Here is a 15,287-nt window from a genome sequence, read left to right as displayed (position 1 = left end):
TACAAAATTATTTGTACTTTACACGATTTTTACGGATTTGCCATTAGAAAAATCCCGTGTTTCTATTGTGTTTCTGGTAAAATTACATATTTGCCATCCACTAGAATAATGACACGTCATTTTTTCTTTTTCCAAGCTGAAATCTTTTCTCTTTCCAAAATTACTTTTTATTTTTTCTCATTCTAGCTATTTTCTTTCACTTTCTTGGAAGAAAGTATAGGGAAATTTCTTAGGTACAGTACACAATCGAATGTCCTATACATTCCTTCAAAAATGTAACTTAGTTTAATAAAAATTTACAAGACATTTTATTATGTAAAATACATAACCAAAAATATTAATGTACATATGATTAGAAAGTATGGGAAATTTTGTTATGTACTGGACATTTTTATATGTACTGGGCATTTTGTTAGTACTGAACACTTACTGATAAGAAAGTGTAGGAAATTTTGTTATGTACAGTACATAATAAAATTTCCTATACATTCCTTTCAAAAGGTAAACTATTTCATTGAAAATTCATGACATTTGTTATGTACTAGACATATTTTTATGTGCTGGTCATTTTGTTATGTATTAGACACTTCTTGAATAGAAAGTAAAGGAAATTTTGTTATGTACAGTACACAATCCAATGTCCAGTACTGTACATTACATTTTAAAAAAAAATTATTCACAAATTCAAAGGAACTAAATATGATAAACCATATTCAAACAATTTCATGAAATATAGTGAAATAAATTTGATTTCATTCTCCTCTAAACCCAACTTTCCGCTCTGTACACAATTTTCCCCCTGTACCCGAACATATTTTCTGTACACAAATTTCTTTCTTGTACACAAATCTATTTCCTAAACAATTCTAATTGTAGTAGGGGCAGTTCGATAGTAATACAAGTATGTTACATTCTAATTGTTCTTCAGTAACCTTCCTCTTCGATATATCTTGTTGGCTCTAATCTACTTGGGCTTCTTGTAACGAATGAATCTGGTGTACATGGAACAAAATTTTGTAAACATTAAAACACAGTAAGTTCATGGGCATATGTATAGGGATGCCTAAATAATAAAACATTTTCAAGTGAACAATGTACAAAGAACCAAATGGCACATTTAGTACATATTGTAATGTTCTCCGAACAGTTGGGTGGATAGAAAAAAATCAATGATAAACTACTAAACAAGTCAGATGCCAGAATGCTCCAGTACATCCATTTATGTACTGTAAACTTATTTATTAGAGGTACACGATATTATGTACTGTAATCGAGATATAATCTAAGTTAATGGATACTTGTACATGAAATTATTTACCAAAAAAAAAAATAGTTTACAGAATCAGAAACTATGTACAGAAACGATCATACCAAAAAGCTTTGGCGGATCTAGGTTTCTTCAATAAAAATAAAAAAAAGTTTGAAAGAGGAAAGTTTTTTCAGATTTTAAAAAAATCAAAATGAAAAGTTTTTAAGTTTCAGAGTTCTTGAATAAAAATAAAACAAAAAGTTTCTTCGATTTAGGGTTTTTAAATAACAATCAACACGGGAAAGATTCTCAAATCAAACGAGAAAGTTGACATGATTTAGGTTATGTTGACGAGAGAGAAGGATAATCCATTTTTAACAAACTCAAAACCCCATCTGAAAGTTTCTTCAACAAATCAACAAAATATTTTCTTTTCAAGTTATGAAGAAAAATAAGAAAGATGCTTAAGATCTAAGTGGATACTTACAATTCTATCTTTTTCTTCCCCAAATCCAAACCTCTTTAATCTTCACCCAGAGAAAAAAAATAAACTGTATGGTTATCAATCTTCATAAAAAAAATTTAAATATAAACTTTATGCCATGAAATCTTGATGGGAGCAGTTGCTTTCTTGAAGAAAAATCAAACACCCAAAAATCTAGATCTGAAGATTTGTTTACTGGAATTTGGAAAGTTAGAGTAGAGAGATAAAGAGAGATAAAAGCGTAGAGAGAGGAACAAAAATTAAAAGAGAGAAGAGGGTAGATAAATAAGCTTAAAGGGTGTTTAGGGTAAAAGAAAAAATGGACTGTCATTATTTTCTTGGGCCCAACAAATCTGAGTGTTTGGACCTGCGCCTTATTTTTTCCTGGGCTTGGACGGTTAGCCTATTAAGGGATGGTTTTATGGATCTTTGACTCATTCTTCCTTTCTTTTTTTGTTTAGGAAGAGAGGTGAGGTGAGTCCGAGCCTCCGAGGTGAGGGGCTTGAGAAGCAAATAATCTTCGCACCACTACTGTCTTTCCTATACTCCGGTGGCATTACATAGCACGCTCACCGACGGCAGGATGACATTAAAACGCAACAACAACACTAATACTAGTAACCAAAAAAGCTGGAGTAGGAGGATGAGAAGTAGAATACTAGAAGGAGGAGAAGGTACTAATGAATCCATCATTCTCTTACTCTCTTTTACTTTTCATGTGTTTATTTATTGGAATAGACTCACTAGGGAATATGGGGGTTTGATTGTTTGTTTTCCAATGGGGTCTAGTCTAGGGTTAATTTTTGTTTCAATTGGTCAAAGAAGAATGGAGTATTGGTTTCTAGATTTCAATTCATTGTTTGTTTTACAAATCTTATAAACTTAATCTTTTGTCCCAAACCCTAAACAATAGCAATTGTGTGTTGGGCATCCTGATCATTTGATTATTGTGCTTTTTCATAGTTGCTTGCTGATTAAACTTTTTTAATTTAGGGTTTAGGGTTATACAAATATGGTAACTTTATCTAATTAACTCCCCGCTTTTATCTAGTTGGAGCTAGTATTTAAGTTTCTCTCAATCTCTCTGTGCAGATGATAACTGTATTATGTCAACAACAACGGGAATCGACAACCTTGACAACAATCTTCTTGGTGAGATTCTAATACGACTGCCTACAGAAACAATAGATGGGCTGAAATGTATCAACAAAAATTGGTATAACTTGATATCAGACCCCTTTTTTATAAATAAACACAATAGCCTCCGAACCATTCCTCGTAATTTTTTTTATGAACTTTCATCTCGTGGGCGTATCTCTCAAGTATCTATCGATCCCTCTTCGCCCAATCACCTTAGTGTAAACACCATATCTTTTGGCAAAAAATATGATTCAGCATACATTGATGATAGTTGTCATGGCCTTCTTTTGGTTCGGCTCAAAAGGTATGTATCAACAATGGATTCGTATTCGTGCATATCAACATTATGCATTATCAACCCTTTAACCAAGAAAAAAAAATTTATTCCATCTCGTTACAAGTCTAAATCTTGTAGCTGCCGGTTAGTCTTTGGCCCAACTCCTTTATCCTCTCCGTATTACTATAATCAATACAGTGTGGTTTGCTTGGTAGAGTCAAGGGCGGCTTTTGAGTTTAAGATTTTCATGCCGGAGAGAAGGCGTTGGAGAGATTGCAATGAGTCTACGAGGATAAGCTTCGGTAATGGCTTGAAAGAAGACAAAATAACTCTTAATTCTGTTTGCTTTCGATGGATTATACATTGGTTAACTATAAATGGATATATTATTGCATTCAATTTGGATAAAGAAGAGAGTAGGATGATTAAAATACCGAAGAGTGTATTTGAAATGGTGGAAAGTAAGGATAATTGGTGGTTTTCTGCTTGGTTTGGAGTTGTAGAAGATGAACTTAATCTTGTTGTGACTACTCAAAAACATGAAATAGTAACTTGGGTACTCTGTGATTATGAAAACAACAAGTGGAAAATGAAGAGAAAGGATGTGATAAAGATGGGGAGTAATGCCGAAGTATCTATTCAACCCATGTTCTTTAACGGCGAGAAATTTTTATTAAATTTCAGAAGGTATATCTTTTCTGTGAAAAATAATTGGCAGGAATACGATATTCAAACTGGTGTTTTAAGATCTCTACATTCTGATGCTCCATGTTATAGTAAATCTCATATAAGTGCTCTCACTGAAGTTTAGAACAACAACCCAAGTGTGATTAGGAAATATTTATGAAATTGAGTATTTACTTTTTGTTGTAAAACGATTATGGTTATTTATCGTACTAAGACATATATTATTAAGTGAATATGAGCTTGCTAATTCTGTTATTTGGCTTGAAACAAGAAGTCTGAACTGTCGAAGTATCATTCAACTTCTCTGTTGGGACGATACGATATGTTTTGTTTGTCAATATTATTTATGTATCATAGTATTAGTTAGTGATGGAGATCCAATCCTTGAAAAGAATTATACTGTTTCTTACCCTCATGAAAATTAGAGCAGTTGTTCAATTTCTTGTAGATAGTGAAAGTGATGGTGAGGTTTATCATGAGTGAAACTTGGATTCTATTAATGTTTTTGAATTATACTCCGAGATATGAATTCTAAGAACAATCTAATATGCAAAATAGTTAATGTTTAAGATTGAATGGCGTAATATATCTATTTTTTTGCTAGGTTGGCACTTTTAGCTAGGGGCAGAAATCGGGTCGGACGGTCCGTTTTTATATCATTTGTCCGTATGGCGGGTTATTTTAAAAAACTTAGTGTCCAAGATCCGTCCAAAATTTTCGGATTTTTCAGATATCGGGCAGTCGTGTATCGTGTTTCACCCAGAATAGAATTTCAAAATAAATCGACTCAAAGATAGAGATATTTCCATTTTTATGTCTATCAAAATTTTATTCATTGGGTTTCACTATTCAAGGAAAAGGCACCTTGGATGTCATGTAGCACTTCAAACCCCAAACCGATCTGCATATTTCACGGAGTCGGTCAATTGAACCCGCCTTCATCAGACACATGTGAGCTTTCACATACTCAGAGGTTCATGTCGGATTTCGAGTCCTCGAATTTTTTTTCCAACCCTACTATTAATCCCGAGGAGCTAATGCCAATAGCAGGTTTAAGTTAATGTGGTTTTGTTTAGGAGTGCCTATCAGGGTCAGGGACGAAATTTTCTTGATTCTATGCAAAATTTTAAGTGGGTGTCCAAATATTATGATATGCTAACAAAATATATTACGTCCAAAATAATTAGTAACAAAAAATTGAAATAATTTCGCTCCAACAAAGTGATTTTCAACTTTGTGGAAAATAGTATTGAAAACGTTCTAAGGTTTAGAACAAAAATTATTATTAAAGAGATATATACGGAAGAGAAAGAGCATAAACCTATGAATAATTTGGAATTAAAAAAAAAGTTATTTAGAATACAAAATATTAAGCTAAATGAGAAATCAGATAGAAAGGAAGGGTTGAATAAGAACCTAAACAAAAGGTCAAACTTGAGGGACATAAAAGAAATTGAACCAAAACAATTCAACAAACAATTGATCCTGGAACTACATGGGCCTATCGTCGGCCCACAGGAGAGAGGGTCTGTGAGGCCACACCAGTGGCAACCCCTCACCTAGGGATGGGAAACAAACCGGATGGGTAGTCCACGATTTTACTTACTCTTCCTGTCTCAGCGGAAAGGATAAATTGAGAATTTGTCCGCTCGGACATCCGGACAAATCGACCGTGCACTTGACAAAGTTTGGTTGTTCGTTGCCTGTCTGTACCCACCGAAATTGTCGCGCAATCCGAGTACCGGAACGAGCAGACTCAGACACAATGTTATCTTTTTTTTTTTTTGCTTGAGTTCCACAAAAGATACTCATTAAAATTTCACCCAAGCAAAGTCTATAAAACGTAATCCCACACTGTAAACTCTTTGAGATGAAAGGGATACAGAGCTTTGTAAATAAGAAACGTAATTTTTCCATGCATACATGTGTAAGTGTGTAGTCTAAATGCTATTATACTTTGACTATAACCATCTATATACGATTAGAATGTCTATGTAAGTCGAAAATATCAATCGGGTCGGGCTTGACCGGAATGTCGGTTAAAGCCTTTTGTCCGTGTCCGTCCAACCAAATTTGGCGGTCCGGGCAGCTAGTGTTGGTCTTGAACACCGGACGCCCACGGTCACATTGGGCTCGGGCGAATAGTGGTCAAATCCGGACTCGCGGGCCTTTTTCCCACCCCTAACGCCTCACGGCCTCACCTACGCCACAAATAATTGTCAAGAATACGATATTCAAACTGGTGTTTCAAGATCTCTGCATTCTAATGCTCCTGATTTCAGTACTTCTCATATAAGCACTCTCACTGAGTTTAGAGCAACAACCAAAGTTTGGTTAGGAAATATTTATGAAGTTGAGTATTTACTTTTCGTTGTAAAATATTTAATGCTTATTTATCCTATTGAGGTATATTATGAAGTGCATATAAGTTTGCTAATTCTGTTATTTGGTTTGAAACGAGAAGTCTAAACTGTGGAAGTATGGTATCATTCAACTCCTGCGTTGAGTGGATACAATATTTTTGAGGTATCACACAATTTATGGCTCTGAGTCTATGACCAACCTCTATTTTATTTTATTTTATTTTTTCTTGAAAGGCCTCCATTTTATTTGGCTCGGAGTCTATCACTGGACTTCGTTTGTCAAACCATTATTTATGTATCATAATACTAGTGATGAAGATCCAGTCCTTGAAAAGAATAGTACTGCTTCTTACCCTCATTAAAGGGAAGGAAAACTAGAGTTGTTCAATCTATTTATGTTTTTGAATTACATTCGGCGATATTAAATTCTTTTTTCTAGAATTACATTTCGGGATGGCTTAGTGGATATTAAGTTATATTTCATGATTTTTGTAAAATTAGTAAAATTCATGTGTACATAATAGGAACTGTAAGGCCAACAACTGGTAGCCCAGTTGCAGGGCCGTGGCCAACAATTGAGAGGTCCAGTGTCAAATTTTTTTATCAGGGCCCATGTAAAAAAAGGTATATGCATGGAATCGTTATATAATCGACCTAACATTTTTTCATTTTCTTATTTGTTGAGATTATTGTTTCCTCCCAGCATTTTATAGAATCTAAAAAAAATAAATTAAATTTTCAAATAAAAACGTAACATCTGTGTTTTTCATTCACTTGCATGAAAGTAATTGGATGAGAAGATTAATTTTTTTTCATTAAAAGAAAATACCTTTCTTACGAGATATTGAGATGTTAGTGTTTGAAAATTTGATGAGAAGATTAAACTCTAACTTTGTCCACGAGGAGTATCCAAAATTAGAGTTTATTTTGTGTTTCGCCACAAAAACTAAAATTAGAATTTAGAATAACAAATTTTATAGAAAGGAATTAGACTGAGAGATAGAGAGAAAAAAAATATGGCGAAAAATATTGTAATGTGATGGAGACCATCAAGACGGGCCTCACGACCGAACTAGTTAGAGGGCCTCATGGCCGAGTCCATTAGGAGTTTAGGAGTTTCCACGTTTTAGTATTTCCTACTAAGTCTAAGTTTAGAAGTTTCTATGTTTGAGTATCTTTGATATTTAGGAATCCTAGTTTGAGTCTATCTAGAAGTTTCTCAGTTCCTATAAAAGGAAGTCAGGTCTGTCCTTGTTATTTAGATCAGAGAATATTATGAATCAAGTTTATTGTTAATCAAGTTTATCGTTTTATCGCTTTTATCGTTATTTCATCAGCTTTATTTCATTAGTTTAGTTTAATAACAATGGTGGATTCCATTACTTTTACGCTTCCGCAACAATCGACATCATAATGACAACCTTCATTTTAATGCAATCAACTATTTCAACAAACACATAATTATTATATTAAAATAAAAAAAAAAATTTGTTGAAAACTACTATAATGAACATCGTATTCAAACTATTAGTTTTGTATGATAAGTGAGTTTAGTAAGCTATTACAAAAAATTAAACCATTGTGGGTTCAACGCTGGTTGCCTTGGTATAACTCTCCTTCCTCATCCACTGAGCTAACAGACATTTCGTGATGGGAAATTACGTTTGCTAATTGTTAACGTATAACTATTATTATAAAAAAGAAAAACAAAGTGGGCCCTTGTGGTGGGGGGCCCTGTGCGGGCACACGGCCCGCACTCCCCCATCCATGGGTCTGCCCAGTTGGTCAGTGCATCTACTCCATAATGCAGAGGTCACAGGTTTGATCACGTGGAAGTACAAATTCAGGAATATTGAACTTGGTATAAAATAAAATACTAGTATTTCAACCGTTATCGTACTTATCACATCGTATCGATGTGCCTTTGTAATGACCATTGTAGTCAATATTTGCAAAAAATTATGAGAATAATTTAATATTTAAAAATAATTAATAAATTAAAATTGAATGCAATAATATATATATATATATATATTTTTAAGGAATATATCTATTTTTAGCTAGTTTCTAAAGATAGAGAGGGGCTTTTAACCTGGAGGAGCTGCGACAATAATATGTCGATGTGGTTACTAAGTTGAAACAAAATTTCGTTCAAAACGAATTCGCGATTTAAACGAATTGTATTTAAAGTGGTGAGGGCTTAAGAAACAAATTATCTTCACCACCACTTCGGACCACTAGCACCACCACTACTATCGCTTCTCTCTTTCCCTCTCCTTTCTCTATTCCGACAAATGAGAGCCTTTGCTGGAAGTGATCTGGTTTGGAACTTGGAAGTTCCTCTAAACCTGACATCCAATTTGGTTTGAGCCTTCCCTCAAAACCATATTGCAGCCTGCTTTAGGATATTCCCCTAAACTAGGCATCTAATTTGGTTTGGGGCTTCCACCAAATCAAATCCATTGGTCTTGCAAATTCTTTGCTTCATCCTATCAGAGAGAGATAGGGAAGTGAAGGAGAACGAGATAGAGGAGGGAGGAAGAATGACAGAGGGAAGGGAACGAGAGAAAGGAGATAGATAAATAGATGAAAGGGTTACAGTGCTACCAAGATATAATAGAAAACAACATTCGTCGGTAAAACTGATATGTTCCAAATCATATCGGTAGCTTGATATCGATCTTTAATGCAATATATCGGACTGGTACCTCCCATAGGTTACCTTTATGAAGTTATTTGTTTGTCAAGACTAATACCACTTTGTTGAAAGAAAAATTTAAAACTAGGGGAAGTTTTTCATACCTTTCAGTGAGTGATTATTCTGTTTTTATAGTTTTATTTGGACTAAAGTAAGAGTGTGGAATTTTTTTTCTTTTTCATGATTTCTATTTTAAAACATTAATAACAAATTTCAATAATTTGAATATGATATTAGAGGAATATAATTATTTGGTTTCGAGATGTTTCCACCAACAAATTTTTTTTAGTAATGAGCTAGTGTGTGGTTAATAGAAGAATTCCTAGATTTTGGGGGAGTGGTGAAAGATTTTAAGTAAAGTATTTTTTTGTCAGTTTGACCAATATTGACTTAGTGGTAAGTGCGGGAGAAGTTTGACTCGGTCTAGAATAATTGACCAAGTCTACCCAAATGTAAGTGTGAGCTATAAAAATGGCAAGTTACAGCAATAGACAAAGTAAAAATGACAAGTGTATATAAAATTAACAAGGATAATTTTATCGGCAATGCCCAAATTTGTTAAAGGTAATGTGTTTTTCATCCGAGACTTGGTCAAAACAATATGACCATAATTCTTTAACGGCAGTGCCTACAATAATCAAATTTGAGGGTTATCTTCGCCCAAGTTTTCATTTTCTCTCTTTTCAAAATGAGAAACTAAATCACGCCTTAGATGTCAAACCCAAATCCCTAAACCCTAGCTTCATCTCACCGAATATATCAAAGTCACTGGTCACCAACGACCTTTGAAAAGCACCAGCTCATTGTGTTCGTATCCTCAAACTCTAAGTGCAAGTGATACCATATTTGTTAGATACCACCATGGATGAAGAAAGTTCAAAAAATATTGGAGATACGTCAAAAGACTACACCAAAACTATTTCTAAACAAAATTATATTTCTAAAGCGGTATGTGAGCATTCCCTAATACTTTAATTTATGTTTGAAGAATTAAATCTCAGCAGTGATTAAAAAAAAATTGACGCCCTTGAAATCAGTCTGGTGCGACCGAGTTTCGTGTATAGATCATGGTTTGACCAGACCATTTTCGACCGAATTTTCTCTCTGTAACAAAATCGGTGGGGCTACATCGATTTTCACTGCCTCCGTCGGTCAGGCGACACCGATTGGCACTGCCCACATCGGTACGAGTCCACCAATTCGCACCTTCAAGCTCTACAAGAACATCAACTCATGAGAGGAGTAAAGATATCGAGATAATACTACTACTACTAATACTAAAAGACTAAGAGAAAACTTTCAAATTAATAATACTACTTCTACTCTTGCATGCACTTCTAATACTCGTATACCCAATACTACTTCCACAGGTAATAGTGTCGGTTGATTTATTCATACACTTCTAATAGCTACTTCTCTGTTTTGGAACCAAGATTCTACAGAGATTTGATTTTCCAAATTTTAGAGTTTAATGGATAATCTATGCGTTTATAGCTAGAGAAAATGTGAGAGAGATGGAGATGAGAGATTTGAAGAAGGACGAGAGTGACGATAGACAGAAAGAGAGAGGGATAGAGAGAGATTTGAAGATTTAAAGAAGAGGAGACGTTGGGGTTCTCCCTATCGATTTTTCTTCTCTTGCAGGGATGAAGTTTAATGACTTAATCGTCGACCTAACAGTGTTAATTATGTCGTCAAGTCAAACATGGACATGGCATTGCCTCATTACCCACACATCGCTTCCAACCAAATTAGGGTTTGCATATAACAAGTTTTCCCATTGCCTATAAAATCACTCAGTTAATAATAGAGTTAATTCCTATTTGGTCCCCTACTTAGTGACCACGTTCCTTTATGGTCTCCTATTTTTCATAATTTCAAAAACAGACCGATTCCGGCGAAAGGAAGTCCCTTCGTCGGAATGTTTAGGGAGAGAGAGATGAGAGTTTTTTTTATGTTTAGGTCGCCGACCTGCGACCTTCGTCGAAGAAAATAAGGGTGAGTTGGGGAGAGAGAGAGAGAGATGAGTTGGAGAAAGAGGTGAGTTGAAGAGAGATGTGAGGTGGAGAGAGAGGTGTGAGGTGGAACTGAGGTAGAATTCCATGTATTATAAGTAACTTTATTTTGAAAAAATATATATAGGAAGGGTACTTATAACATTTACACTAAAAAAAGAGGTTATATTTGAATTTATAAAAAATAGGAGGTCATAAAGGAAGTTGGTCACAAAGTAGGGGGTCAAATAGGAATTAACTCTTAATAATATGTTAATGTTGTTTTTGTTAGGATTCTATCCTAATGAAAACAACTTCGATTATCTAGGGAATAAGTGCAAATGTGCAATCCATTTTTGTCGGAGTTTGTTGAAGATTAGCCTCATATAAAATACTCCTATTTTTAAAGTGAATTGACGGCAAGTCCAATGTGGGGCTCGGGCTCCCAATTTTGGGAGCCCCTGAATTTTGGGAGCCCCGGGGCTTTTCTCAATTCCAACGTCGGGCTCCCAACCGGGACTCCCAAATCAATATATTATACGTGTGCGAAATTTTGATTTTAAATTTCGACTATAAATTATTAGATTTCGACTAAGAATTAAAATGTGATATTATTCGAGAGAGATAATTTCAAAAAGATAAACACAAAAAAAAACAAAAAAAAATAAAAATTAGAAAAAAATACTTAAAAAAGTAATATTTAAAATAATAAGAATATTAAAAATAAAATTAGTTTAAAAATAAAAAATAAATAAAATAAAGTGGGGTTGATCTCCTTTTTAGGGGATCCACCCCAAATATGACCGCTGGAGTTCCCAACGGCCATATTTTGGGGGCTGGGAGCCCGGGCGCATGAGGCTCCCGGGTTGGAGGCCAAGGGCTGGGGGTGGGGCTCCCAAATTCAAATTGGGAGCACCAGCCCCCACACATTGGACTTGCTCTTAGGAAACCTAGTATGGCTATAAATTGGAAGGACTTATTTCCTCTACTCCGGTGGCATTATAGAGCACGCTCACCGACGGCAGGATGACCCTAAAAGGCAACAACAACAACAACAATAATATTAGTAACCAAAGCTGGAGTAGGAGGATGAGAAGTAGAATACTAGGAGGAGGAAAAGGTACTAATGAATCATCATTCTCTTACTCTGTTTCATTTTTCATAATCTTTAGGAAAAAATCAATTAGGGGTAACTTTTCATGTGTTTGGGCAATTGACTCACTGGGTACTATGGGGTTTGATTGTTTTTCAATTAATTATAGTCTAGGGTAAATTTTTTATTTCAATTGGTGTTAAAGAATTGGTATTGGTTTCTAGATTTCATTCCATTGGTTGTTTCACATATCTTAAAAACTTAATCTTTTGTCCGTCTTCACATAATGTGGAAACCCTAGCCAATATATCAATTGTGTATAAGGATTTAGGCATGTATGATCATTGATAATGTGTGCTTTTTCACGGGTGCTTGTTGATTAAACTTTTTAGTTATACAAATAATTCTGCGCGTTTACTACTTGGAGCTAGTTTTTGAAGTTTCTCTCTGTCTCTCTGTGTAGATGATAACTGTATTATTCCAACAACAACGGGTATCGACAACCTTGACAATAATCTTCTTGGTGAGATTCTAACACGGCTGCCTGCAAAAACTTTAGTTGGGTTGAAATTTGTGAACAAAAAATGGTATAACTTGATCTCCGACACTTTCTTTATAAACAAACACACTGGTCTCCAAACGAGTCCTTGTAATTTCTATTGGCAAGATTCATTTCCTGACTGTATCAATCAACTATCTCTTGATCGCTCTTCACCCAATCTCCTTAGTGAACCCATCATATCTTTCGGGGAAGAGTTTGATTCAGCAACAATTCACGATAGTAGTCATGGCCTTCTTTTGGTTATGCTCGACAGGTATGTATCAAAAATGGGTTGGTATTCGTGCATATCAACATTGTGCATTCTCAACTCTTTAACCAAGAAAAGAAGGCTAATTCCGTCTCCTTACAAGCGTCAATCTTGTCGATTCGGGTTAGTCTTTGGCCCAACTTCTCTATCTTCTCCGTATTACTATAATCAATACAGTGTGGTTTGCTTGGTAGAGTCAAGGGCGGCTTTCGAGTTTAAGATTTTCATGCCGGAGGAAAGGCTTTGGAGAGATTGCAACAAGTCTACGAGGATAAGCTTCGATAATGGTTTAAAAGAAGACAAAATAACTAGTAAGTCTGTTTGCTTTCGAGGGATTATACATTGGTTAACTGAAGAGGGATATATTATTGCATTCAATTTGGATAAAGAAGAGAGTAGGATTATTGAAATACCAAAGAGTGTATTCCAGATGTTGGGAGGTAAAGCTTTCGTTTGGTGGTTTTCTACTTGGCTTGGAGTTGTAGAAGATGAAGTTAATCTTGTTGTGGTTACCTCAAAACATGAAATAGTAACTTGGGTACTCTACGATTATGAAAACAACAAGTGGGAAATTAAGAGAAAGGATGTGATAAAAATGGAGAGTAATCCTGAAGTTTATATTCAACCCATGTTCTTCGATGGTGAGAGATTTTTATTAAATTTCAAAAGGCGTCGCTATCCATGTAATTGGCAAGAATACGATGTCCAAACTGGTGTTTTAAGATCTCTACGTTCTAATGCTCCCGAATTTTGTACTCCTGATATAAGCACTCTCATTGATGTGTAGAGCAACAAACAAAATTTAATTAGGAAACTAATATAAAATTTGAGTATATATCATTGTATTAGTGATGAAGATCCAATCTTTGAAAAGAATTATGCCTCTGCTTACACTCGGAACGAGCGATATAAGTTCAAAGGGAAGATTAAAGCAGTTGTTCAGTTTTCTTTAGATAGTGAAAGTGATGTTAAGGTTTATCTTGACTGTAACTTGTATTCGATTAATGTTTCTATTTTTAATCTATTGAGAAGTTCTCTAAGTTTGAGCACAAGTTTGAAACAGGAAACAATTGTCCCACAAAATAGATTCTCTCAACAAGTTCACTTTCATTTCATGATCTTTCTAGGTATGTCCAAAAATTGCATTTTGCTTATTTCACCAAAAAGAATCAATTTGCAAACCTCACTTATTGAGGGAGCTCTGTGCTTGTTTAGTCTGATTGGTGATTTAATTTACTCATTATTTAATTTTTGAGAGATATAGACTCTGTGACGTCACCCAAATTTGGGTGTTTTTCCTCCTCCTTTCAATCTCCAACCCTAGTAAGGCATTCAATCCACCCCTACATCTCATAATCAGGTAGAAAAAGCTTCTCACCCACCCTCAAATCACATACACAGATCAATCAGGCCCTCAATCCATCCCTAAATCACACATGCAGTGAGGATAAGCTTCCAATTATCCTACAAAAACATAAACAACTCAAACAAATCATTAACCCCAACTAATCTGTCCCTCTCTAGATGATAGATCCTGGTTCTCCACCCATAAAACACAACCCTATTATCACATTCATGACATAGTAGTAATTAATTGGTAACCTCTCAACAAACCCTAGATCTAGGTCTTTCTGGGATTACATGAAGCTTGAAGAAACTACTTCTCGGAGGCTTCACCACTATCATGAAACTGCCGATAGACAGTGAAGGAGTTTCATCGAGTTAGTGGGCAGAGTTTGGTGGTCAAAGAAGAATATCGTATTAAGAAGATATCTAGGAGGGGAATAAGAGAAACTCCACTTGACAACAACCGAAGCAATCACCTGCAAGCAACCAATATTTTCAACTGATAACAGAGATAGTCATCACGAAAGGAAACCCTCAAACCGTCGAAATCATCTATCAGGGAAGTCATCTTTGAACCTTCGGCTAATACTTACTATATTAGTTGGAGTTTATGGGTTTATTAGTCCTTATTTTATTCGGCTAATACTTATTATATTAGTTGGAGTTTATGGGTTTATTAGTCCTTATTTTACTCCTTTGGATTTCTCTGGGCATCTTGATCCGTAAGCTCCTGAATTTCATCCTGATTAATTTTCGTATAGCTCTCATCATTCCGCAGAACATCCTAGTTTCTGATTTCAATTTTGTTGGTCGTCCAGTCATGTTGAACCTCTATGCATATTTCGTTCACACCTTGAATATTCGTTATATAGCGTTTTCACCTTGTCGTTCTACTTGCGATTGTTTTGATCGGGTTTCCATGTTAGTTTCATTCATATTTAACGATAATCAATTTAGGAACATTAATCGCACAGTAGCTGGCCACTTTGGCCTCTGGATCAGTCGAGTAACAAATAGAATCCATCTCAAATTTCCATTCGACCCCGGACGTCACTATACTCCGAATATAACTTTCCATCTTCGCCATGAAGTTTTTGTTGCTTATCTTCCATATCTTTTGTCGACTACTTCTGTATATGTGGATCA

The 15,287-nt window shown here is 35.1% G+C and overlaps 2 protein-coding genes across 3 annotated transcripts; both read left to right on the top strand.

Moving 5' to 3' along the window:
• The first annotated feature begins 2,188 nt into the window (after positions 1-2,188).
• On the top strand, positions 2,189-4,092 carry LOC147551289 (F-box protein At1g20360-like). 2 transcript variants are annotated; one of them, XM_086667802.1, is made up of 3 exons: positions 2,222-2,407; positions 2,826-2,885; positions 3,366-4,092. In XM_086667802.1, exons 1-3 carry the CDS (start codon positions 2,317-2,319, stop codon positions 3,959-3,961), a joined length of 747 nt encoding a protein of 248 aa, XP_086523928.1. In that variant the 5' UTR covers positions 2,222-2,316; the 3' UTR covers positions 3,962-4,092. The 2 variants fall into 2 exon arrangements, with proteins under 2 accessions (XP_086523927.1, XP_086523928.1); XM_086667801.1 differs by having other exon boundaries at positions 2,189-2,407; positions 2,826-4,092.
• Positions 4,093-11,918: 7,826 nt separating this feature from the next.
• LOC147551288 (putative F-box protein At1g32420) lies at positions 11,919-13,581 on the top strand. The gene is made up of 2 exons (XM_086668548.1): positions 11,919-12,012; positions 12,449-13,581. The coding sequence occupies exons 1-2, from the start codon at positions 11,919-11,921 to the stop codon at positions 13,579-13,581; spliced, it is 1,227 nt and encodes a 408-aa protein (XP_086524674.1).
• Positions 13,582-15,287: the final 1,706 nt, after the last annotated feature.

Source organism: Eschscholzia californica, unplaced genomic scaffold, assembly GCF_041429995.1.
Source record: "Eschscholzia californica isolate CP2 unplaced genomic scaffold, dmEscCali1.0.p SCAF_3, whole genome shotgun sequence".
Taxonomy (NCBI): Eukaryota; Viridiplantae; Streptophyta; class Magnoliopsida; order Ranunculales; family Papaveraceae; genus Eschscholzia; species Eschscholzia californica.
This window is presented reverse-complemented; position numbering and strand designations above follow the sequence as displayed.